The sequence below is a fragment of the Mizuhopecten yessoensis genome, unplaced genomic scaffold (assembly GCF_002113885.1).
Source record: "Mizuhopecten yessoensis strain PY_sf001 unplaced genomic scaffold, ASM211388v2 scaffold9431, whole genome shotgun sequence".
NCBI lineage: Eukaryota > Metazoa > Mollusca > Bivalvia > Pectinida > Pectinidae > Mizuhopecten > Mizuhopecten yessoensis.
In genome coordinates this window covers 94,697-121,759 of record NW_018408044.1, presented here as the reverse complement: position 1 = coordinate 121,759, position 27,063 = coordinate 94,697, and the positions used below count along the sequence as shown (strand labels likewise).

General features: G+C 34.1%; 1 protein-coding gene across 2 annotated transcripts; it reads right to left on the bottom strand.

Annotated features, from left to right (window-relative positions):
• Nucleotides 1-2,614: 2,614 nt before the first annotated feature.
• Nucleotides 2,615-22,781, bottom strand: LOC110458118 (perlucin-like). 2 transcript variants are annotated; one of them, XM_021509701.1, is made up of 6 exons: nt 22,654-22,781; nt 10,400-10,488; nt 9,709-9,799; nt 7,897-8,005; nt 6,533-6,658; nt 2,615-2,767 (listed from the first exon to the last, which is right to left on the bottom strand). In XM_021509701.1, the coding sequence occupies exons 1-6, from the start codon at nt 22,697-22,699 to the stop codon at nt 2,734-2,736; spliced, it is 495 nt and encodes a 164-aa protein (XP_021365376.1). In that variant the 5' UTR covers nt 22,700-22,781; the 3' UTR covers nt 2,615-2,733. The 2 variants fall into 2 exon arrangements, with proteins under 2 accessions (XP_021365376.1, XP_021365375.1); XM_021509700.1 differs by lacking the exons at nt 2,615-2,767; nt 6,533-6,658; nt 7,897-8,005; nt 9,709-9,799; nt 10,400-10,488 and adding exons at nt 13,470-13,548; nt 16,722-16,850; nt 18,391-18,499; nt 20,618-20,714; nt 21,555-21,646 and having other exon boundaries at nt 22,654-22,780.
• Between the last annotated feature and the right edge of the window lie 4,282 nt (nt 22,782-27,063).

Sequence of the window (27,063 nt, the reverse complement as noted above, 5' to 3'; positions counted from 1 at the left end):
TAAAAGTTAACCATATATCTTTTTGTCGCATGTGATTCGTATTTTATAATCAGATAATACTTTATAGCACTGAATTTAACCATTTCACTTAATAATGTGTCATTATTTATTACATCGCTTGTGATTTCCTGTTTTAAGAGCTTTGTTCACAGACATGAGTTGTTTTATTACAGCTCGACATTACTATGTATTACTGATCGTGTGACATATCGATGCTTTATCAGCTGCTAGTGATTAGAACGGGAGGAAGTCTTTTTACTGACCATGTCTGTAACGGCCTGTTTTAAAGAGACTGCTTTGTAGCTCCAAAACTCATTATAAGTAGTCGTAGTAAGATATCAGATTCCTGTAGGATCGTGGCGCCCACCATTTTAAAATCTTAGTCTTTCGTAAGTTAGATATTTTATTTTTATATCAGTTTGATTGAGTAATGCTAACAGCTATCGTATCTTGTGGTAACAATTAATACTGCTTTGTTTGACAGTGCCTTTTTACAGAGGTTGCTATGTGACGCATGTACTATAAGTTTAACTAATTTTATATTTCTTTCTGAGAAAATAACTAGGATTCTAATTTGTGTAAAATTATGAACCATTGATAGTTCTGCATGCGGTATCGCTTGGAGTATTATTTACGAACAACCTATTGTAAGAAAAAGACTCATATTCCTATCAAAACAGACTGCCCTACACGGAAATTAAAATATAAAATAGAATAAAATAATATTTTGACACTCGGAGAAGTGTGTTGTTCAAATCTCCAAAACAGCTTCTCTACAATTCAACAGACTGGAAAACTGATCCATTAAGATATTCTTTAATGTGAAAATTTCATGGTACCCGAATTCTGTTAGGCTTTCCCGTCACATAAAATGTAATGGTAAAAAATAAAAACATTACTGTTTAATGGCAAATTCAGATTAACACTGTAACAAGCAAGAGGGTAACATAGTTCATGGGCAATTACTTTTAACCATTGGAAAGATAATTAAAATGCCACATAAGTGTTGAATAGTCACAATTTCATTCATTTTCGGAATAAACATTGTTTTGATGTATACTTTTCTAAATTGTTTTATTAAATTGATTGTGGGTCGCTTTGTAACACCTATACTTACCAGCAAAATTTTTGCCAAAGAGAAAATGACATACAATAATAATAATATCTATTTGCCGAGTTCTTGGTAGTTTTGTGCACACTTCGATGAAGCTGTGTATTGACTGATAGTGGAGGTTTATTCAATAGCCGTGGTTTTGTTTAGACCATTATTTTTCCATCTTCTCCATGACGTTGTAGTTGACACGAAGTGCGTGGTTTCTTATTGTCTGGAGTTCGTGATACCTTCTTTTGTTATGATAAATCATCGATTTTATTTGTTTTTTTTTCTGAGATTACTCATGTCCAATTTCACCGAAATGAATACAGCAGTAGGATTTCATTCCTAACCAATAGGCCTTGAATAATATTTTGATTAATATTAAGATTATCCGAATTTTGTGTATTATTGATGGAAATTAGAAATAAAATACCTTAAGACGCGTTAAAAACCATTGCTACATATCGAGGTAGGCTTATTAAAAATATGGACACACAAGAGATTCGTTTGTTTCTTTGGAGTTTAACGTCCTCGCAACAGCCAGAACCATATAAGGACGGTTGCCTAGGGAGACACAACAGCCAGGACCATATAAGGACGGTTGCCTAGGGAGACACAACAGCCAGGACCATATAAGGACGGTTGCCTAGGGAGACACAACAGTCAGGACCATATAAGGACGGTTGCCTAGGGAGACACAACAGCCAGGACCATATAAGGACGGTTGCCTAGGGAGACACAACAGCCAGGACCATATAAGGACGGTTGCCTAGGGAGACACAACAGTCAGGACCATATAAGGACGGTTGCCTTAGGAGACACAACAGCCAGGACCATATAAGGACGGTTGCCTAGGGAGACACAACAGCCAGGATCATATAAGGACGGTTGCCTAGGGAGACACTGCATGACAATAATGTATATAGAAAAGAAAGAAGACAGGAAAAATGGGAAACGAAAAATATCCTAAGTGTGGCAATGAATACAGCAGATCAATGTTGGCCTCTTTTGTGTCCCCTTTGTAGCAGACACGTTAAAAACCCCGATTGTGCACATCAGTCGCCTTTTATAATACACATACAGTGGGATACAGCAGGTATTTTCTTGGTTTCTTCAACGTCCCCTAAACAGTAGACAGGGAGGATTCTACAGGAGGGGGCACATCAGTCGCCTCAAACGATCATGTAGTGGGATGTAGCAGTCCTGTTCTTTCCCTGAATTGGCATGAGTTCTATACTACAAGTGCACTTCCCCTGCTATTCCGTTTTTGAGTATTGCAGAGTTATTTGCTCTTGTGAGCAGGTATTGATTGTTACGTCATTTGTTTGTGAGAGTTACGTCATTGGTTTGTGTGAGAAAACGACGTAAATTTATCACACAAACCAATGACGTAACAATCAATACCTTCACAAGTTCACAAGAGAAGATAACTCTGCAATACGCAAAGACGGAATTGACTTCATTTGAAACAAAATTGTGTAGAGTTCTAATAATAAAATGGCAAAAAAATGATTTCGTCACACTATGTGTAACGGTTACATATATATATATATATATGGTTTAATTGATTTGCATGTTTTACAGCAATAAAATACAAAGAAGAACCGTGTTGTACTGGATCTGTGAACATCAGTGATCTAACCAATGATCTCAGTCTGATCGGTTCCGTATCTGAAATCAACAAAAAAGTGAACATTTAAAATACATACATACACATCGGTTAACAAGCTTAGAACTTGTATAAAACATTCCCCTTATTAAGGCCAGTAAATGGAATTCTTATTTAAAATTAAATATCTATTCTATCTATATATCTATATACAGTAGTGGGTCAAAGAAATAATATAAACGATAAAATCCCATATAACACTGGATCCTAATGGAGGTATGTCCGTAGGATACGAATTGTACATACAGTAGGGTATAGAAGAATTGGTGGACAATCTGTTATATGATTAAAAACATGACAAGCGGGAGAAATTGTCGGAATTGATGTAAGAGAAAGAAATTGAATTGATGTCAGATGAAAGTTAAAGAATGAAAGACAGACTGTTGAGGACAAGGTGTTATCGTGGGAGAATGTAGGATTGTTGGTGTTGATGATGAAAGGACAGGTAGCTAACTTTATAATAGTGAAAAGAGCAAGGGAGGTGTGAATCATTAAATGTAATTAAACAGACTGAAGCTTACATTTGACCACCTGTTAGCTGTCAATCTCATGAGGATAAGTCCCACCCTTATTTAATAGTTGACAAATAGAAATTATAGTTAGATACCTTCTGAATTTGTAAGTAGAATTTATAGATAGAGAGTGGAGAGTCCGATAGTTGACACTCAGAGAGAACACACTCAGAGTGATGAGACTGGAGGGATTATTATAACGAGCCGGAAGATGAGAAACAAAACACAATAAACTTGAACTGAACTGGAGCTAATTTGATATTCCCCAGACCGTTCAGGAGCGGCTGATCATATATCCTTGGTTACTTTCTTTCGCAGGTAGCTCTATTTTATTGATACAGTTTTTCGCTATCTGATGGTACGTTTACACTTGGAGTGATAGAATAAGGAAGACACTATCAGACCTGCTACTATTGGTGACTCACAATGTGTAAGCTTTGGATTACTAGTTACCTGGATACTAGCTAAGAGAATGATGAAAAGGTAAGGTAAATAAAAAAGGACCATAACACGGCACTTCAATATCTTTTTAATATAGGTCCTTTTACAAGGTGGTAGACTCTGCTGGTGGATTACAGTTAGTCCCAGGGGGTTGCTGTAACCCTGATTGCTACACTCTTTTGAGTAGCGACACGGTCATAAGTTCATAAGAAACACACTTTACACATTTAATTTGAAATGAATTAGGACTCCTTAAAATTTTGAAATACATAAACTGTATCAACGGTAGTTTAGAGAATTTAGGTTTCCAGCTATTTTGCCCTTAACATCACAACTACTTCTTCTTCTTTAACTTCATTCCTCCATAAATGAATAGTACATACAAAAATGCAACGATATGTAGACGCAGAACTAGAAATAAGTTGATATCAATGAACTACAGGCATATCAATGGTGTCATAAATGACATATATTGATCGTACTAAGTCAAGGCGTCAATGTGGAAAAATACATGAAACAGGAAAAATAAGAAGGGGAAAGAATATATACATGATTGAAACAAATTCAATTTGAATTGTCCAAAGTCATGTAAATACATATATATACATATTTACTGGAAAGTGAATTCAGCAGCTTTGACATAAAAACGACAGCACTCGTATGCAAACCTAGTGCAGCACTCGTCATCCGGGAATAGTTCCCGTATATTATCAGGAATGTGCTCTAACAGGATACAAACACTTTCCTGTCTATCTAATTTATCCAGTTTGACGTACAACTCAACCGGATAATTGTTTACAACATTAGTGAATAGTTCGTCACAGAAGGTAACCGAAGCAATGAGCTGGAGCATCCTGAGACATTGTTTTACATTTAGCACATAACAGCTCACAGTTTTGGCTTGTTAACCACAAATTCGCTACTCTACTGCAAATATAAAATTGAAAAGAAAATAACTGTTTCCACAGAAACCAAAGAGACGACGAAAGAAGTGTTCCATGTAAATATTGGAATCGACAAAAATCGTCATAATTGTTGAGGGTCTCATACCATTCTGATTGTTCTTTTGAATAAATAGCATTTTTAACCAAAAAAATACAGGACTGTTTGGAAGGGAAAGGAGCCTCTTCCAAGAAAGAGTTAAAGTACTCTTCCAGACCGTATTTCAAAATAATGATCCAGATGTCATAAATGACACCTTTGGTACTTTAATGAACGCACAGGTGTTTCTGGTACAACCGTAATAAAAATAGCCGTTTTACAGCAGCTGAAGATCTCAGACGACATAAAGAACCATATAATTGAAGTTTAGACTGCACTACTTTCGCCTTCAGTGACGTAAGCCCCAACATACCAAATGCCATGTCAGAACGTGTCCTGAAGGGAAAACACTGAATGATTTTGGTACAATAATGTTGAATTATTTCAAGCCGTGACTAATCCTTCACACTTAATGAAAATTACAATTCCGAGCCAAATAAACTGCACAGAAGAGTTGCACAGCGAAACAGCTTCAGACCAATGAGAGGGTTTATCGACTTCCTTATAAACCCTCCATTTAAAAACGAGAAACTTCTAAACTTGTGAAGAACATTTTCAATAACTGGACGACCAAATTTAAATTGGTCTAGAAAATGTTCCAATATGTGTGGTAAGTTCAGACTCCTTCTCACCCACACGCCAGTTACGTGAGGATCCATTAGATTAATTAAAAACTACAATATTTGTTGTTGAGGCGTTGTCCTTAAACCTCCATTTACAACTATATCTGTAACATATATTCATCAAAACATCTAGATTACACTTGGTATAAGACAAAAGTGCAATATCGTCAGCCTGTGTCGGACAAGTAACGTTAACATCTTCTATCATTTGCGATGCGTTTGAATTGCATAATTCTTCCATTGATCGTTGATAAATACTTTCTACAACCATGGTGATAATATACTACCGTGCCTAGTACCTTTCGCCATAAGGAACCACAGTGACAAAACCATTATATACACAAGCACTTTGCATATCAAGGTACATTGAAGCTAAGATTTTGATTAACTTAATATCAAATCCTAATCATACATGTTCATAGACAATCCATAGCGCCAAACGTGGATACTTTTAAAAAATCATTTCTTTCCTTCATATTTAGTTACAAGGTACAGAATTTTGTTAAGTTGCAAAGAAATAGTTCCACGTATTTATAAAACTGAACGTTTTCTTTAATCACTATTTAAGCACTTGTTAACCCATTTTACAAAAGGTAAACAAATGTTGTCAGTGTCCTATATTTGTGTCCACTACTACCTAAGAAACCGATGGCCAACGTTCGTTTAAATATCTCATGCCACATTCTGTATAACTATTGCCTTCACAAATTATTTTGCTTCCCATTGAAAGATCTTTCATTTTTTTAGGATCTGGCTGTCATTAACTGAACGCTATGCTAATAGTGCACAGTATAACATCAAAATTCAAAATAAGATAACGTCGTAGATAACGTCGTATATATTCAGAGATAAGAGCTAATTAAGGGTGTTTTATTTTTTTTCTTCATCTTTAGACAAAACAGGTTAGTTTGCTCAATTATTTACTTAGTATATCATACGATAAAAAAAATCTCAGAAATAATTATCAAATGATATAAATTTGATTGAAATCATTTATATCTTTATCGTTGCGATCTTTTACACACAACGACATATCCAACTGCTTTCCTAATGACTGGTATTTGATTTGGATTTGCATGAGAACACATGTGCATTTATATATATAGGTCCCATGTATTACCCTAATGGTTAGCAAAGGGAGACAACTTACGGAGCTTCGCAAATGAAATTCTTTTTATCGTAGCATTGGTGATCATTCCAATCAAATCCGAATGCGGCTCGTATTTCCAGACAGTTTTCTGCGTTGGCGTTGTCCGGCTGACCAGGGTGCCAATGTCTGTCAGAAAATAGAATTCCAAAGATCTCACAACTCCAGCTTCTTGAAAGTGTTACATTATATGCAAGTCAGGGGATAATTATCGCGTTTGTAATGTTATGCATTTGCGAACAAATATTAGCAAAACTTGCATTCATAGAACACGAATTTCAAGTGTCGGGCGAATTAGAAAAGAACGGGAAAAACTCATATATACTTTAAGAAGTGAAAAGAGTTTATGGGATATTATAACCTATTGATATCTGTGTTATTTTAATGCTACCTCTCCGGCCTGTAAGGAGCAAACATTTGGTTGACGTTATGCTGTTCCGGGAATTACATCTGCACGTCAACACTGCATATGATATCAAAGACGAATACAAAAAAACCTTACACAATATAAATTGCATTGAGCAGCATTTCTATCAAAGTTCATTAAAAAAATCATAATTTTATTCTTGCCGATAATTAAGCAACTTCTATAATTTTTTTTATATAAAATGGTTATTTGAAAAAAATATTATATACGGTATATTAGAGAAACATTCTTTATGTCAATATTTGTGTAAAGTGATTTCTCTTTCGAGATTAACAGAATAATGGTAACTGATTGCACTGTACTCTTCAAAACATTACTCTTCGTTTGTTAACACATGAGATTATTTACAAAAAACACATTTTAGAGAAAAACAACAACACTTGTTATAATATTGGTGCATTCTGCCACATTTTTAACTATATAGATGAACTCAATGTAAAGCCGTTTAGTATAATACAACATTTTGCACCTATAAGGTGTGAGATATATATAATTGGGAAAGGTGATTTTCATTGATAGCCGACATGATTAGACATATGACTTTTATAACATGCATGCATACAATAAAACAAATCTAATTGTATTATGATAGCGCTGCTAAGTATCCTTGATCTATTTCTTTTTGTAATATATGTTCGTAATGCCCAGAAAATATCCCGAAACTAAATCTTACTTTTACAAAAGGTAAACAATGTTATCAATGTCCTATATTTTTGTCCACTACTACCTAAGAAACCGATGGCCAACGTTCGTTTAAATAGCTCATGCCACATTCTGTATAACTATTGCCTTCACAAACTATTTTGCCTCCCATTGAAAGATCTTTCATTTTTTAGCACATTTATTTACTTACGCTTATGGAAATAGAAATACACTTGGCCATGATGTATCGCCGTTAATAATATAATAATGATATATAAATATTAAAATCATGTCTTACGTGTAACCATCAATTAAATGGGATTCTCCTGGTTGTCCAATCCAGCGCCATTCTCCCTCCGTTAGAAGGTCGCTCCCATCCGTCCAGTAAACTTCCTCCCCAACAGCTCCTGTTTCAATATCAAAACACGTGGATTATTTTTTGAATGCGTATTCAGTGGTTTCAGAGAAACGTTTAAAAAGTGTGATTTGAAATTATTTATTCTTGTTCTAAATGTATTGCGTATTATATAAAGTTCAAACTTCATAACCTTATCAATTGCATGCTGTGCTTATCTTTTTTTTTTTTAGTTTTCAGTTTACCACTCAAAGTCTAAAAGAGCTCAGAAGACATTAAAGTTTTGTTTAAACAATCAACTCGTATATTATTTTCTATAATGTCAAAATGACCTTCAAATTCGTGTGATAATATCTAATAGAAATGCATATTATACCTCAATGTAATACGAAAATATTAATTTCCACCCCTTCTATGTTATGTAATAATTTACAATGGTAGTATTCAAAAGTCTATGATATGTAAATGCAATATGTCGGTGTGTAAGAGTAAATTTATTGCTACACTACTAGAGTGATTAAAAACAACTAAAGAGACAGTTTCGCGGGCGCACTGCCTGCCTCGTCACTGGACAGATATTCAGGTGGAGACGGGACTACTTTTCTTTCCTCTATTCGGTTACAGAATGAACCACAGACCATAGCTGTAGTACTGTACCGGGCGCTTTCGCACGTTTTGACACGCTCCGAGTCCTGTTGGATATGTTAAACTTTCATTCCTTAGGTCACACGTTAGATTAACTTTCTGGTGTTTGCTGATGTTTTCCCTACTGACTATGCTTGAGCAGGAGAACGGTTTCATGAATACGGGCCCTGGTTGTTAATTGATGAAAAATTCGGATTTCGTCCATGATTTGGAAAACAATTTTGGAGAGACTTAAAATTATATACTGTTGTAAATATTTATTTTGATTTCTCATTGTTTGACATGATTTAAGCAATTTAAGTTGCTTTAGCACGGAATATGTTTCATGAAAACGGACCAAGGGGCAGCGCAGTGCTATCAACATGTTTACGGCGTAAACATGTTGTTGAATATATGGGAAGTTGTCCTGTTTTTACCTGAACGTTGGTCCAGTGACTAAGCAGGCAGTACCACGCGAAACTCTCTGTTAGTTAGTTCTATCAGTTACTGAAGCAGTGTAACTGTAAACTAGTTCTTTAACCTGTTTATCCTGCTAATTAATTCCTCGTGAAAATGATGATGTCTTTTTCCCCTCTCTACTCAAAGTCATTGGTGTCTTATTGAAATACTTTAAAGTCCTGTGATGGTTTCTAAAATTGTATCACTTCGAAGTCCTGTTATGATGTGTGATTATACTGTATAACTCCAACGTCACGTGATGATGTCTAATTACACCACTTCCAAGTCATGTGATGATTGCTAAACGACATTTTATTACGTCAAAGTCATGTGATAAGGGTTAAATATATAACTTTAAAGTCATGTGATAAGGGTTAAATATATAACTTCAAAGTCATGTGATAAGGGTTAAATATATAACTTCAGAGTCATGTGATAAGGGTTAAATATATAACTTTAAAGTCATGTGATAAGGGTTAAATATATAACTTTAAAGTCATGTGACGTTGGTTAAATGTATCACTCCAAAATAAAACTAGTAGTTATTTGAGAATGGATTAACAAGGTCAATTTATCGACGATTTCACTTGACGGTGTCTGATTAAAGTATGTAACAAGTATCGTGGTAAATGAAAAGGTGAAATGTATAAAAGGAATAAATAATAGCTGTACCATGCAATCTCTTCACGATTCCTTCAACAATACTCTCCTCTAAAGCAGAGTCAATTTGCACAAGGTCGGCTCCGTATAACTGACAGTATTGCTGGAATAATCATACATATTAATGTTTATAGTGAGCTTTCTTTTGAAAAGGAAAGTCATATCTCTATTTGACGATTGACTGTTCTTTATTTTTGACTAGAACTTTGCAAGCGTCTCTTTAGTTAAAATGTTCTAACGTTTACGCTTAAACTATTTAAACTCATTGTTTCATCCAAAACATTTCGGAAGTAATCGAATGCTCTTTTCCAAAATTAATAAGAACATTTTACTTTCTTAATACCAACAGACCATACATATCAAATGACAATTTAAAGATAAAAAAAAAAGATTTTTAAGATAAGGATTTAGTCTTCACCATATGCCATATTTTTATACCAATACCATTTTGTACAGTAAATGTTTACTTTATTTGAATTTCTGCATTGGTTTTATAAATGTTTAAACAGGTGCTTCTTTGCTTTGTATTTCCAGTGATGTTTAAAAAATGTTTTATTATCATTACTTATAAAACAATGTAAAACATATGAAGTCGCACTATAATAGTTAGGAACATGTAATTAAACCACCTTCATGACATTCAAACAATCATGTTAACATAACTCTACCGTTAGTTGTTGCATGTTTCCTTTTTTGGCCTTACCTTAGCATCGATCCAGCTGACGTGTAAGGCGAAGACTTTGTAACAGCGGTATCCATGTCTCTCAAATCCGTCAGGGCAACTCAGCACATCTGTTATTATAAAAAACATCTACATCTCAACCTGCTTTCATTGGATAAAGCGTGTTCATGTTATCAGAATTCATTTATTGTTATGCCATCGACGATATATCGGGGAACTGGCTAACGCTGTATCGGGAATAAATAGGGATTGTAATAATAAGTGTTGGACATCGCTGTTTTTAAGATATATCTCCGAGCTAAAACTAATTGTACCAATGATATCTCTTAGTGCCAGACGACGTTGTATTTAAGTTTAAGTCTTAGTTATGCTCCTCAACATATCGAAAATATCGCGATTTTGTTTAAGTGCTTAACCTGAATGTATGGAGGATAAACTTGATTAACGGATCTCGTTTTATCTAGAATGTATCGTAGAGTTTAACCTGATTGCGCCAACAATATCCTGTCTTAATTCTGGACTTAAATGTGTCAAGTATACCTTTAAATGTTGGATCTGACCATCACCTTACCACTTCCTCATTGCCAGAGGATGCATTTGTGACCGCCTAACCGAAAGAACGGCTTATTTCATAGCAGATTGCAGTTTTTTCATAATGCTTCATGTCCAAAAAAACCCTCATACTTTTTTTCCGATCTATTTTTTCTTTCTTTCAAAACGATATTTGAGAGAGATAGAGCAGACACAGACTTGATATGACGTCATGTTTGACTAGCAGGTAATTGTCTTAATTTCGTTGCCATGGTTTTTGTACATGCATCCTTTTTATACCATATAACCAATGATTATACTTCATTATACCATATAACCAATGGTTATACTTCATAATACCATATAACCAATGGTTATACTTCATTTTACCATATACCCAATGGTTATACTTCATTTTACCATATCCCCAATGGTTATTCTTCATTATACCATATAACCAATGGTTATACTTCGTTATACCATATAACCAATGGTTATACTTCATTATCCCATATAACCAATGGTTTTACTTCATTATACCATATAACCAATGGTTATACCTCATTATACCATATAACCAATGGTTATACTTCATTTTACCATATACCCAATGGTTATACTTCATTATACCATATAACCAATGGTTTTACTTCATTATACCATATAGCCAATGGTTATACTTCATCATACCATATAGCCAATGGTTATACTTCATTATACGATATAGCCAATGGTTATACTTCATTATACCATATAACCAATGGTTATACTTCATTATACCATATAACCAATGGTTTTACTTCATTATACCATATAACCAATGGTTATACTTCATCATACCATATAGCCAATGGTTATACTTCATTATACGATATAGCCAATGGTTATACTTCATTTTACCATACAACCAATGATTATACTTCATTTTACCATATAACCAATGATTATACTTGATGTGCACCCCCTGTTAACATGAGGAACAGACAACATGCCATGTTTGGGGATACTTTAATGACAACAGGTATTTGACTATTGTGCAATACAAATTTAATGTATTATTGCAACTGCAATATTACAAGAAGAGTTCTTGTGCGTTATGTTTAAAGGAGAGCCAGACGATAGAAACTCGATTGAAAACGGTAAAAGACAAGTCAATTTGTCACTGAGCATCATATAATCTACGAAAATGTGTCAATATTGAGTATCCAAGTGTTAATAACACATTAGTTTTATTTGTAAGGAATAACGTTAAATAATGACTCATCTTGACTCAAACCGAACGGGTATCGACATTAAGGCACTGTTTCCGTTCTGGATGATTAATATGTGATTGACATCTTTCATTTAACACAAGATATTAAAGTGACATGTTTCATAATGTATGACATGAACTGTTCGTGGGTACCTTCTTTCTTGGTTTGAAGATACTTAGATCTTTAGTTTGTTAACTAAATATAATTTCGTGGTTCCTTCATACTATTTGCTGGTTGAAAAGGCCATATAACCACGGATTATAATTTGTGAACCGCTTTGAGACGACCTACGTAAGAACCTCGAATTATTATTATTATTGTAGGAGATTTCTCTCTGGTCAGAAACTGGAAAAGCTTAGATAAATGAAGATTTTTTGAAATTATATAAACTTTCGGAAGGAAACAACTAGTGATGTTTATCTAATTGTCACGTCTGTAAACAATTTGATCACAATAACCAGCCAACAATCGTGGTGAACTTACTTGTATCTCATAGCTGCTGTATGTTCCATCATTTCTACGTTATTTCATATTTTGGGATAACTGCACATTGTGACGTTATTTTATATGGAATCACGTCACAATTCTTTGTGACGCCATACCTGTGTTATGACATCTCACTGTACATTACATTTTCTTCCGATCGGATAAACCAAATTATTTTGTTAATTCTAACTTGTTATGGGATAAACCACATAACTACCCTGTGAGAATTAATTGACATCAAATCTCGTGATTTTTTTAAAGTCTGTTTGAGAGTATCTTCACTCTGTACTGGATATAAATTGTAATAAATCATCATGTTTTTTTTTGTAATATGAACTCAAAACTGAACAAGTCTATATATCCTGATACGAACTTTTTCTATTTTAGGATCCCTGTCCCACTGCACTGCTGTTTTTCTGTATGCAGTTATCTCCCTATAACTTTCGTTTGAATACAACTGTAGCACTTATGGACTTGTACACTTCCGTTGACTAAGTAGCTCGATCGGTTACAGTGACAGTTCATGTCCAACAACCTAAAGTCCATGGTTCGAATTTCAGTCTGGCCCCGCAGTTTGTTTTGCACTCAAAACACTTTTGTTGATTATGTTGTTTATTTCATCTTTACAGATTTTCATAAAAGACAACCAAGTTATTGTTTTCTTTCCAGAAATGATTTATTAAGGCTTTAGTCCTACCCGATAAAACAGTCTCGAATACATACAGTTTTGGCAGTGGTACGGGGACCCTTAAACCACCCTGGGATGCACTTGATATTCGAGTGAAATAATGTTAATGAAGTAAAAGACAAGTACACATTTATAATTGTCCTGTATTTATTATCACTGTGTTGTTGACAATATCACTTCAGCCAATAATTGAGTCGGGATCCTCCGAATATCTGTAAAAACAAAATTTATATCGATTACAAATGTTTTAATTGTTCAATATTGATATGTATTCAAGAAGTTTGCATTGAGTGAATATAGGAGGATTCTATACAAAGGAATCTTTATTAAAATAAATTGATAAGGAAGGACCTATGTGTTTCTATATAATAATAAATTGATAAGGAAGGACCTATGTGTTTCTATATTCAATTTATACAGAAGGGTCTATGGGTAGCTATATCTGTACAGAGGTGGTAAATCTAAACAGAAGAACCTATGGGTAATTATACACTGTATCTACACAGAGGTGGTAAATCTATACAGAAGGACCTTTTTTGTTGAGGTATTAAATATTCTATGGCCTATGTATTAGTTATTTGTTATATTTATTCGATTTCCGTTCCTGATATGCAGGCTGATGAAGATATTGGTAAGTTTAATGTCTGTCATCGTGATCTAATTTCAATACTTGATTTCTAATTTCCTTGCGCCATAGTGAGGCCAATGATGTTACTAATCAGTGTGCCTTGTGCCATAGTGAGGCCAATGATGTTATTAATCAGTGTGCCTTGTGCCATAGTGAGGCCAATGATGTTACTAATCAGTGTGCCTTGTGCCATAGTGAGGCCAATGATGTTACTAATCAGTGTGCCTTGTGCCATAGTGAGGCCAATGATGTTACTAATCAGTGTGCCTTGTGGTTTTGTTGTCGTTATCGTGTTCTCGCTCGGATGATTTGATCTAACTTGGATATGACCTACAAGTACACGACAGTGTCGTCAATTAATTATAAGAAGGATATATTGATTTTGAGTTCAAATTACGGTTTTGTGAATACTTCAATACTCGCTTCTGGTGTTTATTATAATACCGTACGTCTATGATATTTATCAATAATTAACCGTTCAAATCTATGATATTGTTTTCAATAACCTATGTATGTCTAGTATGCTATTTAAATAATTTATTTTTTTGTTGATTTTTATTGCACTAAATTATGTCTTTGCTATTTTTATTATGATAACCACAGTATGTCCCTGATGGTATCAGTTTGAGTAGTACATTTGTCAATAATCTAGCACTGTTAAATATGCATCTTTTTGTGACATTCCTTGTCCTAATATTGTTTTCAACTGCATCTATTAGAATTTAAAGCTTTATATTGACGACATTGTCGAATACCCAGAGTCGACTGCGGTACACTTACTGTGCGTCGATAAGTATAGCGCAATCGATTGTAGGAGTACGACGATAGGGTTATAGGTGCAAGCATCACTTTATTATCTTTAACCGACAATGACCAATCAGAGGTAGAATTTCTGTGAATGTGAAACGAAGCGTAGTCTTTGGGCTAATTAAATCCACGACGCAAGATCCTCTTTATCTAATGAGCTTCACTTACTTCATTTTCATCAAGAAAGGAGAGAAAATTTCAATATCTGCCTGTTTCCTATATTTACAATTACCACAATATTTACTGAGTTGACAGATATCGATTATTTCCTAATATTGTTATTTTCGTATAAAATGCTGCCTTCTGTGGCCATTTTTCATTGGAAAAAAATAGCTACATACATTTAAAGTACGTTTCATAGAAAAATCTTAAATCTATTACGGAAAGTGCTTACGTAACCAAGAAGGACAGTAACACAAAAGTTAATGATTATAAAATCAATTCCTTTGTTATAGGGTGACAATTTGGCAACAGCTTGCAGAGTGCTTAACTGTTATAGATCTGTATAAGTAAAAGATAGCAAGTGATACAGTTAAAAGGCGGGATTTTTTCCATAGATGTCGATCCAAATATGATATCTCTATTTTGGTTGACACACGTAGCGAATCAAAAACGGAAACACTGTGGAGAAATGAACGGTGAGGTGACATTGTTTTTGTTTTGTTTTTACTTCTAATAGTAGGGGAGTTGATAGATTTCTAAAAACCTCGTTGGATTTTAAACTTGAAAGTGAATACAAAGATCCAAATTGAAACTATTTACTCTTGAAAATGAGAGTACAGGATACTAAATTAACTCTGTGCGGGATATATGGTCCAAATGATGACTCTCCAGTTTTTTTTTACAAATTTACAAAATAAGATAGAGGGTATTGCAAACGATACTATAACTATTGGAGGGGATTGGAATGTCGCCCTAGATTATTATGTTGATACTGTTAGTTACTGTCATCGTAGTAATACCAAAGCTAAATATGCAATCCATGGCTTGATGGAGAACCTAGATTTAATTGATGTTTGGAGGGAATTAAATGGTGATGTACGAAAGTACACTTGGTTTGGCCCTAATGGTAAACATTTACTCTCCGTCATGTGGGATACTTACTCCGCCTCGCATATGATCTAGAGACGTTCACCCTTCATCAAGAGAGATATTTAATTTGCCTCACAAATGATCCTATCTAGATGCACGTAATCTTTGTCCTGGGGATACTTACTCAACCGCACAGATACATGTAAAGCTATATTCATACATTCCTCGTCATAAAAGACAACCACGCCATTTTACTGATGAAGTTATAATGAGTCATATGTTCACCGTCAAGGGAAATACTTACTCCTTCTCACGGGTGAAGCAATCTAGAGGCTTGTATTCTTTATCATTTGGGATAATTTCTCCGCCTTGTAGGCAAATCTTTATTCGATCATTTCTGTGTTTGTAAGATAGAGCTGTTCAGGGTAAGAAAGGAGTATAAGAAATTTCTATTTTACACCCTGTTTTACATGACGTGATGTCACAATTGCTCAACAATGACGTGACGTCACAAATTAGGAAAGTCCGATGCTGCAATGAGGAAAAGGCGACGTTATGAAAATAAAACCATTTACAATATATTGACCGTTCAAGTTATAAAGATGATTTTATTTCCTCTGTGCTATGTTTGCAATTATGGAGTAGGCTAAATCTCGCTGACAGATTCGTTTTCGTCGAGGGGAAAGTGGGCATTTTAAAAATGGTAGCCAGTCCTAACGCATTTGCATGGGTGCTAAGCTTATACTGGTACTTGGAATGAGAGAAACGTATTCTTTCATGCCCAGTGTGAAGGTTAGGAAAAATCCACCATCCTGATTATCAAATTTGAAAACCTCTCGGGTGAAATTTCCCTATCCTACACTCCTGGGTATAAAATAGTCTTATATTTATACACTCTTTATCACGTGGGATACTTACTCCGCCTCACAGATGAAGCTTCCAGAAGTCGTGCAGCGTTCGTCACTCCAAAATAGTTTGAGGTTGAATTTGATCAGCATACAGTCTTCTCCGTTATTATTGTTATCAGGCTGACCTGGTGCCCAGTGACTGAAATATAAAGGTATGGTGTTTAGCTCCAATCTATTAGATTCTCATATGTTTTACTGTATATTGTTACAGAGTTAATGTTGAGCGCACCACTTCACAACCTTTCCATGATAAATGTCCTCTCTATGTTTATGTTACTTATATTAAGCGATGCACGCTTTTTAACATTAACACGACAATGCTGTACTGTACATACCATTAGTATAGAATTCCTATCATCAAGTTGATCTATGACGTTAAATCTAATATTCCAATCAGTAAGATGGTATCATATTATACGTAGTGTTGTTTCGGAAAGTACCAATTTAATCTGTATTCATGTTATCTATTATTATACCACGTCTGTGATGTAATGACACTTTTCATAGGTAAACACCATGCTTTATTGCACTATGTAATTTAAACATATAAACATATGTATTTACGAGCAACATTCTTCCACAAAAGTCCCCTGTATTGAAATTGTAAATGTCAAGCTTATGTTCAAACGTTCTGCCGATTTTCCAATTAAGTGACTCGAAATAGTATATGTAAGTCTTTCATGTGTTTATTTTATGTGTTGACGAGGAATGTCGATAAATCGATGTTTGTGATTGATTGAAATAAATGTCTGGTATAAAGAACGACATCAGTGCTTATCACTTGCCGAATTGATCAACCAAATGGCTACTTCAAATGAAGCTTGTTAGATTTTCAGTGATACTAGCATTCACCAGTCATACCAAACTTGTTCAGGGTAAAAGATGACGCTCAGGCAGCATGCACAACGCATCGTCTTTAGTTCTTATCATTTCGCGTATATTGACGATAAATCAAGATATATCTGATGTTTTCCAAATAAAGCAAGGTTTAACATGCTAAAGGGGATAACTGCCCACAAGGCAAGAAAAAGATAAATACCCTCAGCTTGTTGTGACATAAAGTTGAAAGCTTCGCGTGATAAATGTTCACGCGCAAAAGAACAGCCTTATTGAAATGTATTATCTAGGACACCTATAATATTATAGGAGCACGGGCACTGATGTAGAAACGAAAACACATTACCGTTTAAGTTTACATAAATGAATAGATATGATCGACACATGTTTGTATATTATTTGATTATATTACACGGGATTCAAAAATGTTGGACAAATTATTAACTTAGCGGCCTTCGTTGATTTTGTCCCATCCCTTCCCCATCCTGGTTTTATTTCAATAATAATACACGCACATATGTTGATTTTCCCAATGATTGCAGACTGTGGGAAAATTAATCCGCGTCTGATTAATGTTGAAATAAAATGAGAACTTCTTTGCATAACATGTCATATTATCATCGTATAGTCATGTACTTCGGTCGTACATTTATCTTGGCTAGTTAGATAGACTGATCACTATATATAGCCTGTGCAATTAACTGATCTTATCTGATCTTAACTCTTTCACCCCTGAAAATACATTCGAACTCTTACATTATAAAGGATGGAATAGTTCATTATGAAATTTCAGGGATGACGGATTAAAGTTATTTTACGATTGGGCAGCTTATAATACTTACGTGAAGCTGGTGATGTACTGAGAGTAACCAGGTGTTCCCACCCACATCCACTCCCCCTCAGCCAACAAATCCGACCCGTCCACCCAATAGTTCTCTATTCGGGCAGTCCCTTCAAGGAAAGAGTGTATACATGTTGCGTGGTTTTGATTCAAGACAAGAAGTTACTTGTTTATACATTTTATCTCTAAATTTGAAATTAGAAATTATTTCCCCGTCGAGTGGTTAGGTACAATAGACGTCAAAACTAAACAGAAGACAACATAAACTGCCAAAATTCGATGCTGCTACCACTAGCTTGCTTCTGTTTTGCTTTTCTTTATTTAATTTAGCAGAAAAAACAGTGTTTTTAATTTCTGATTTCTTAAATACATAATAATGGATCCTTGATTGCGACTTATTCCATATTCCTTTTCAATCTTTATGTTGAAATATAGTGTCGACGATCGAAAACATTAAAATTTAGACTAAAGTGTAAAATGTTCATGATCTTGAATTGAGTGTCCTAGGACTTTTATCTTTGGACAGTATTCTTGTTGTCGGGGACTTACGTACCATTGGCAAGAAATAGCGTTTAAAATCAGATATAAATATATTTCGTACTATTTTCTTTCCATTAATAGTTCCCTATGGTTTTACAAATAAGATATTGAGAAGAATGTTTTATATAAGATTTCACAAAGCGTGAAAAGTTCGAAAAAAACACAAAACATTGAAGGTATACCTACTGTTATTATGTACCTCAGTTAACACGAGGAAGGTATTGAGGTATATATACACTTATTTTGTACCTCAGTTTACCTACTGTTATTATATACCACAGGTAACACGGGGAAGGCATTAAGGTATACCTACTGTTATTATATACCTCAGTTAACACAGGGAAGGTATTTATGTATACCTATTGTTATTATGTACCTCAGTTAACACGGGGAAGGTATTAAGGTATATCTACTGTTATTATGTACCTCAGCTAACACGGGGAAGGTATTAAGTTATACCTACTGTTATTATCTACCTCAGTTAACACGGGGAAGGGATTAAGGTATACCTACTGCTATTATGTACCTCAGTTAACACGAGGAAGGTATTGAGGTATATATACACTTATTTTGTACCTCAGTTTACCTACTGTTATTATATACCTCGGTTAACACGGGGAAGGTATTAAGGTATACCTACTGTTATTATATACCACAGTTAACACGGGGAAGGTATTAATGTATACCTACTGTTATTATGTACCTCAGTTAACACGGGGAAGGTATTAAGGTATACCTACTGCTATTATGTACCTCAGTTAACACGGGGAGGGTATTAAGGTATACCTACTGCTATTATGTACCTCAGTTAACACAGGGAAGGTATTAAGGTATACCTACTGTTATTAGGTACCTCAGTTAACACAGGGAAGGCATTAAGGTATACCTGCTGTTATTGTATACCTCAGTTAACACGGGGAGGGTATTAAGGTATACCTACTGCTATTATTTACCTCAGTTAACACGGGGAGGGTATTAAGGTATACCTACTGCTATTATGTACCTCAGTTAACACAGGGAAGGTATTAAGGTATACCTACTGTTATTAGGTACCTCAGTTAACACTGGGAAGGCAGTAAGGTATACCTACTGTTATTATATACCTCAGTTAACACAGGGAAGGCAGTAAGGTATACCTACTGTTATTATGTACCTCAATTAATACAGGGAATGTATTAAGGTATACCTACTTTTATTCGGTACGTCAATTAAAACGGGAAAGGTATTAAGATATACCTACTGTATTATGTACCTCAGTTAACACGAGGAAGGTATTGAGGTATACCTACTGTTATTAGGTACCTCAGTTAACACAGGGAAGGAAGTAAGGTATACCTACTGTTATTAGGTATCTCAGTTAACACAGGGAAGGCAGTAAGGTATACCTACTGTTATTATGTACCTCAGTTAACACGAGGAAGGTATTGAGGTAAACCTACTGTTATTATATACCTCAGTTAACACAGGGAAGGTATTAAGGTATACCCACTGTTATTAGGAGCTCAATTAATGCGGGGAAGGTATTGAGGTACATCTAGTGCTATTATGTACCTCAGTTAACACGGGGAAGGTATTAAGGTATACCTATTGTTATTATGTTCCTCAGTTAACACGGGGAATATATTAAGGTTAATCTACTGTTAACATGTACCTCAGTTAACACGGGAAAGATATTAAGGTATACCTACTGTTAATATGTATTCCATTTAACACTGTTTCCAGCATTGTTTCCTCTTCCTGTGTTTCTATCTTTACTAAGTCTCCACCAAAAACTTGACAGTATTGCTGAAATACAAGTTAATATCTCGATAACCTATTTAATATATAGGACGTATGATATATATAGCTTATTACATCAGACCTATGATTAAATAATTTATTAGATAAGACCTATGACAGCATGTGAGCATTGACAACTGATAAAAAGTACCGCAAGGTATGGTTTCTTTCCAGAAATGATTTATCAAAGCTATAATCATGCCTGAAAACAGTGCCCAATACTTAGTTCCAGTCTTGGCAGAAGTACGAGATCCTTTACTTGAAATATACGGTTTCCCGTTGATACGACAGACGACCAGACATTTAACATGATTGCACCGAGTATATGATATTTCAAACTATATGTACACGTCTTTCCAAGTATACTCTTAGACATAAACTATATGTACACACCTTTCCAAGTATACTCATCGACATGAACTATATGTACACGCCTTTCCAAGTATACTCATCGACATAAAGTATATGTACACGCCTATCCAAGCATACTCATCGACATAAACAATATGTACACGCCTTTCCAAGTATACTCATCGACATAAACTATATGAACATTGTTCTGGAGTTTACGTTTCTGTTCTGTGGTAACTTAAAGTGAACAGTAGAATGAAAGAAATATATCTTACAGTGTCAAAAAAAATGATAAAATCATCTACATTTGGCCAAAATTGATGCAAAATTTGCGATTTCTGCCAAATCATGAATGAAGTAAAGGTTATACATTTGTAGTTATGAAAACCTATTTTTTTTTTATATATTGATAAATATAAATACATTTTCAAATTTAGTAATATATATATATAAAACAAGGACATGGTTATTAGGTTATAACTGATATGTACATACCTTGGCATCGATCCAGGACACAGGTTCAACCATCACTTTATAACAGCTTTCGCCATGCTTTTCAAACTTAATCGGACACCCTCCTCGCGAACCTTCATGGATCAATGTAATTACATTTTTGTAGCTTGAGTTAAGTTTATTTTGTCTCATTTTGTTTAAATTACACTGAGATTTGAGGACTTATAAAGTGGTTTAGTATTCCATTTAGGAATCGCCTAAGATCGTAAATTTAGAATCAAATTTTGATACGTGTGTCTTACAGACGTAGATGTGGCAGAAACAAAATTAAATGACTAAAGCTCTACCGTATTTCTACTTAATAAGGGTAGAAGGATAATTGAAGGGTATATATACATTTTCAAATAGCTTAATAAGAATTCATTGAGGCTTACAGACAAGGTTGTCAACGTGTGCAAAACTATATTATTTGCAGTAAACGACTTGATCAACCTGTCTCACCTTCATCTTTTACAGATGTATTTACTTTATTTAATTTAAACCTAATTTATTTGTGGTAATAAACAAAACATGTTATATTCAATACATCATCAGCAACGACTCGGGAACAAGTGCTCAGTACTTATACCAATCCCGTTTCGTTACTTTATTTTCTACTGATGATATTGCTACTTGTGCAAATGGACATTACATGAAGCTACTTGCTCCAGGACGAATGTATCACATACACCACTATACAATGTCAGGAGTCTTGCATATGGGAGACAGATGGCACTTAAAGCAACGAAATTTCCAGAACACCTGTCCCTTGCTTTTTTAATTTACCCGGAGGTCTCTATATATTCAAATCTCGAGAAGAAGCCGAATGGAATAAAAGCCAAGATATAAGCAATTATATATGTTCATTAACACTAGGCTGTGCCAAATTTCAATCAACAGCGATATATCAGTAGCATATCTCTGCTTTATTGATGTAGCTCGTGCATGTGCTTAAATAAACAGAAATGTTTTCAATTGGTCTTTTGGAAACACAACAACAACAATAAATACATTTAACCGTTAGAGACCTGGGAAATACTGTAAGCCAAATGGAAAGCTCAAGCAAAAAAATGTCCCCTATTAATCCAATTTAATCCCCTACCTTGTAACCCTGCACATAGAACGAAGACGAGGGCAATGATCTTCATGTTGACCGTCTGGTTAGGAAGTGTAAGATCGTACTCGTCCTTATCAATAGTGGTTTCTTATCAGTACTAGATTGTAAGGTCAACACTTCGCTTCTCGAATTGTTTATATAACATATTTACAACCAATCAGAAAACATTAAACCGGTATTGTCCGTATCGCTGAATTACTACTTCCGAAGTAAAACACATTTTAATTTCCGAATCGCATTTTTATACTAATACACTTAATTTTCAAACAAGAAACAATTCAAAATATTTCTTCAGAGCAATTTGTAACGGAATTATTTTATATTATTTTTCAATTCGCTAGTCAATAGCAAATGACGAATCGACGTCATTTCTCCCTTTATATAGACCAGTTATTGGACAGGTTGACCTAAATGACATGCATCCAATTCTTTATCACGCACACAGACAAGCTATATCCTTATCAATCGGTCGACCTTTTAAATTTACACAGAGAAACTAAGTCAATAATGTTGACTCTAGCAGTTCTATTGTCCACCCTTTTCGTTGGTAAATATTCATGTTACTATCACAATTGTTACTATGAGATAATTTTTTGTCGCTTTGTTTGTTGGTAATAAATATTTTATCTTGTTATAATTGTAACTTTTATATTGGTTGTATTGGTCTGGATTTATGTGAGTATTATTGATGCAAATATTAACACGTTTAGTCTGAAAATATGGTTAAGGATGAAAAATTACTATAATTGGACTATATGAACCTTAACCCTCCTGGTTTTATTCTCTTTCTACTTTTTCGTGTTTCCATGTAAATATTTCCTTTGTACATATTTTACCCTTGTTTGATCGATTTTGTGTTCGATGTTTCGTGGACACTTTGGTGTTTTTTGTTATTGTTCAACATTGCGCAAAGAGTTAATTCCTTAATTCTTAGTTGGCTGCAATGGCAATTCCTTGGAGTATTTTAGACGCAGATTCGAATTTTAGTTTTGCAGAAAATAGGTATTAACCGTAGGTATTCTTCGGGAAGGTTTTGGGTTGTTGTTAAATACAGTTCTACAAGGAGTAAAACGCATATCTGGTTATTTTTACGGGGAGGATATTTTTTTAGGTGTTTTTACACTTTATATATCACAAAAGACCAAATTCTGGTCAGTTGTATCAGTGCTCAATACAAAAATCACAAACCTTAGTAAATTCATTTCATGTACACAAATTGAAGCGTGAAGATATTTCAGACAAATGTTTATACACTTCTTTTAAACACATATACTATTGTCTTTAATTGTAAGTTTATATACTTTTGTATAATTAACATGATTGTTACAACTGATGAGTCAGAGGAAATGAAGGGTTTGAGGTTGGGACAGTTAAGTGAATGTTTCTGATGTTAATCTCTGTGTAGGTGCCTTTAGTGTCTGTCCGTACGGGTTAACTCTCCATGGAGGTTCCTGTTACCTGGTGGTAGGACTGAACTCAACATGGATAGAAGCTAAGGTAAGTTTTATTTTTTGTGTATGCAAACCGGAAATACAAAATATGAAAAGTATTGAAAATTATTTTAACGTAGTTATAAATTGTGTAGACGTTTCATTATTATGAAAAGGGAATAAAGAAATGTTTTTTTGTGAACCTTAGGCAGGGAAAAGGTAAATATATGGAAATAATACACAGATATACAATTTTGATATTAGACATCTTTGAAGTATACCATTTTTCATGCATTTACATGTTCATGCATTATGGTAATCACATTTTGAAATGAATATTGTGTTGGAAGCTATAAACAGTTATAATGAATTTTCCTGAATAATATGTCCTAAACAGGTACAACTACACAATAAAATCACCCTTTTTTAGTATCTCTGAACTTATTTTTAGTAATATTTTTAGTATCGATAAATTACGTCGTATTAATGAATACCTATAGTGTCTTGTCAGCCTCAGTAGGCTGGGTGTCAATCAAATATTGTTTGTATATTTTAGATCATGCTTGTATGTATGTATTTTAAGCAAAATTGACATGTGACACTTTCATAAACTAATTGGCATTGTACTGTATCGTTTTATACTACACAATACATTCACATATACTGTATGTTACTAGTAAAATACCTACACGAAACGACAGGTAGAGCTTATAGATTGTTGTATATTATTGTTTTCAGTATTGAGGTTGAGAAAAAAGAAAAAAGTTCTTTTTTCCCGACGAGGAAAGTATTTGCAAAAATTTAAGCATTTAAACCATAAATGAGATACTATAATATCATTCCTGATATGAACTTATATGTATAATTAAGTACGTTCTCGCCGTAGAAATATTGTGGTGTAGTAGGAGGCGACCTAGCTGTGGTCGAGTCCGCGGAAGAGGAGACGTACCGGGTCAACATATTGAAGCAGATTGACACCGCAGGTATGGATAAATAGTGAAACTATGAGCGTTCAGGGTTATTATCAGTGGTCATCGGGACATACAAATAGTAGCCAATACATTGTAATGTTAACTAATAACTTTAAATTCCAGTTGACTACAGGCATTCTAGATAGACAAGTCGATGGTCAAGAGTAAAAAGGTAAATATATTGTTTCTTTTAATTACCATAGGATCGTTCAATTAAATCATAGATAGTCAATAGATTCTAATGAGAATAATCGTCAATTAATTGTAATTTTTCTTCGATTTTTCATTGTTTACGGCCTATATTATCATACGCAGTATAAGGGAGCCAAATCGTACTGTTAAACAACAGGAATGACCATAAAAAGAACTTGTCATTTTCTCAACCATGTTTTGCCTTAATTGTGATTAATTAATTTATACGTTCATCCTGCACGTGTGAATACTGAAGAGTAGTTTCTGATTTCACGGTTTCAATATCTTACATTTATACATATCTTGATAACAGTGTGTTTTCCATAAGGAAGAACTTCAACATGTAAGATAGATTAAAAGTAGATTTTAAAGTAGATTAAAACCAACTTAGGTATTTCAAAATAAAACATGAATGGTTTACAATTTGTTTTCAGGAACCATTTTTCCGGAGAATTACTGGTTAGACGGAACTGAAGTTGTCAAAGAAGGAGAGTTCCGATGGAAGTGAAAAAAATGGAAATTCAATTCCAAGTTCCGACTACACGTATGCTAGATTTAGGAACATGATTTCTGCTTCAGTTTTAGAGCGTTTGCAAATTTACTTTAGGTTATGGTCATTTATTTATTGTTTCCGATTGGTAATGCACAAGAACTTACTTTCACAGATCATGAGCAGTGCATGTACATATGTACGCACTAACGTTGTTTCAGACCCATCTTCAGTGTCAATAATTACACCTGTATTAACCATTACAGACAGGCTATGAAGTTTTAATCATTGCTTCAGACTGGTTATAAATTTGTGTTAACTTTCACAGACATGTAACAGAAAAATTACATATTGTTAAAACTGCATGATTATACATGTGGATTTAATTATATTTATTATCACCGACATGTTAGAAAAACATAATAATTAATTATCTTGTTTTCACATACATTATGAAGAACTTTTATTATTGTTTCAGACTTTACATACAGATATATTTACTATCACAGAGTAAAAAGTGAGTTGTATATCGAGTGGTATTCAGGCTATTTTAGGAGTGGTATACATAGTATACAGAGTATATAAATAGTGGTATGCAGAGTACACAAGCATCATATAATACAGAGTATATAGAAAGTCATATACATAGTATTCAGAGAGTAGTAAACAGAGTGATATAAAGAGTGTTAAACAGAGCATATAGAGTTGTGTACAGAGTTTATAACGAATGAAATATATCTGTACTTCATATATTCTGTATAGTACCTTTATATGCTGTGTATACATAATCCTATCTTTACATTTTCTGTACACTACATTATGTATTTCTTTAATAAGCTATGTATATGAAGTATCTCTCATGACTAGTTTCAGTTATATATCATCTAATTGCTGAAACTTGCTGATAACATACTGCATATAAACTTACACTATTTGATTTACCTCATAAAGCGTCATCAATTATTGGGTATGAGTATCCTCTATATACAACAAAAGGTGTTTGTTTCCTGTTAAATGTTTGAAAAAAATACGGATAGGTATAGATAGGTAATAAATGCAATTTTTCATTTATTTTTATTTAGCCTATACAAAGAAAGGAGAGTGTTCTTGACTTGAACTGTTCCTCCTTTACACAATTGGCAAAAAAGTTTTGGGTAGGCACAAAACAATGTATTGTTGGCCTTTTATATTTTTAGGATGTGGCCACCTTAGGTTTGAGTGGCTGGGCCAATAAGGGGGAATTGGGAAATTTTAACTCATAAAAGACTACTTTCTAGAAGGGCCTGTCACCATATAAATTGTTACAATATAC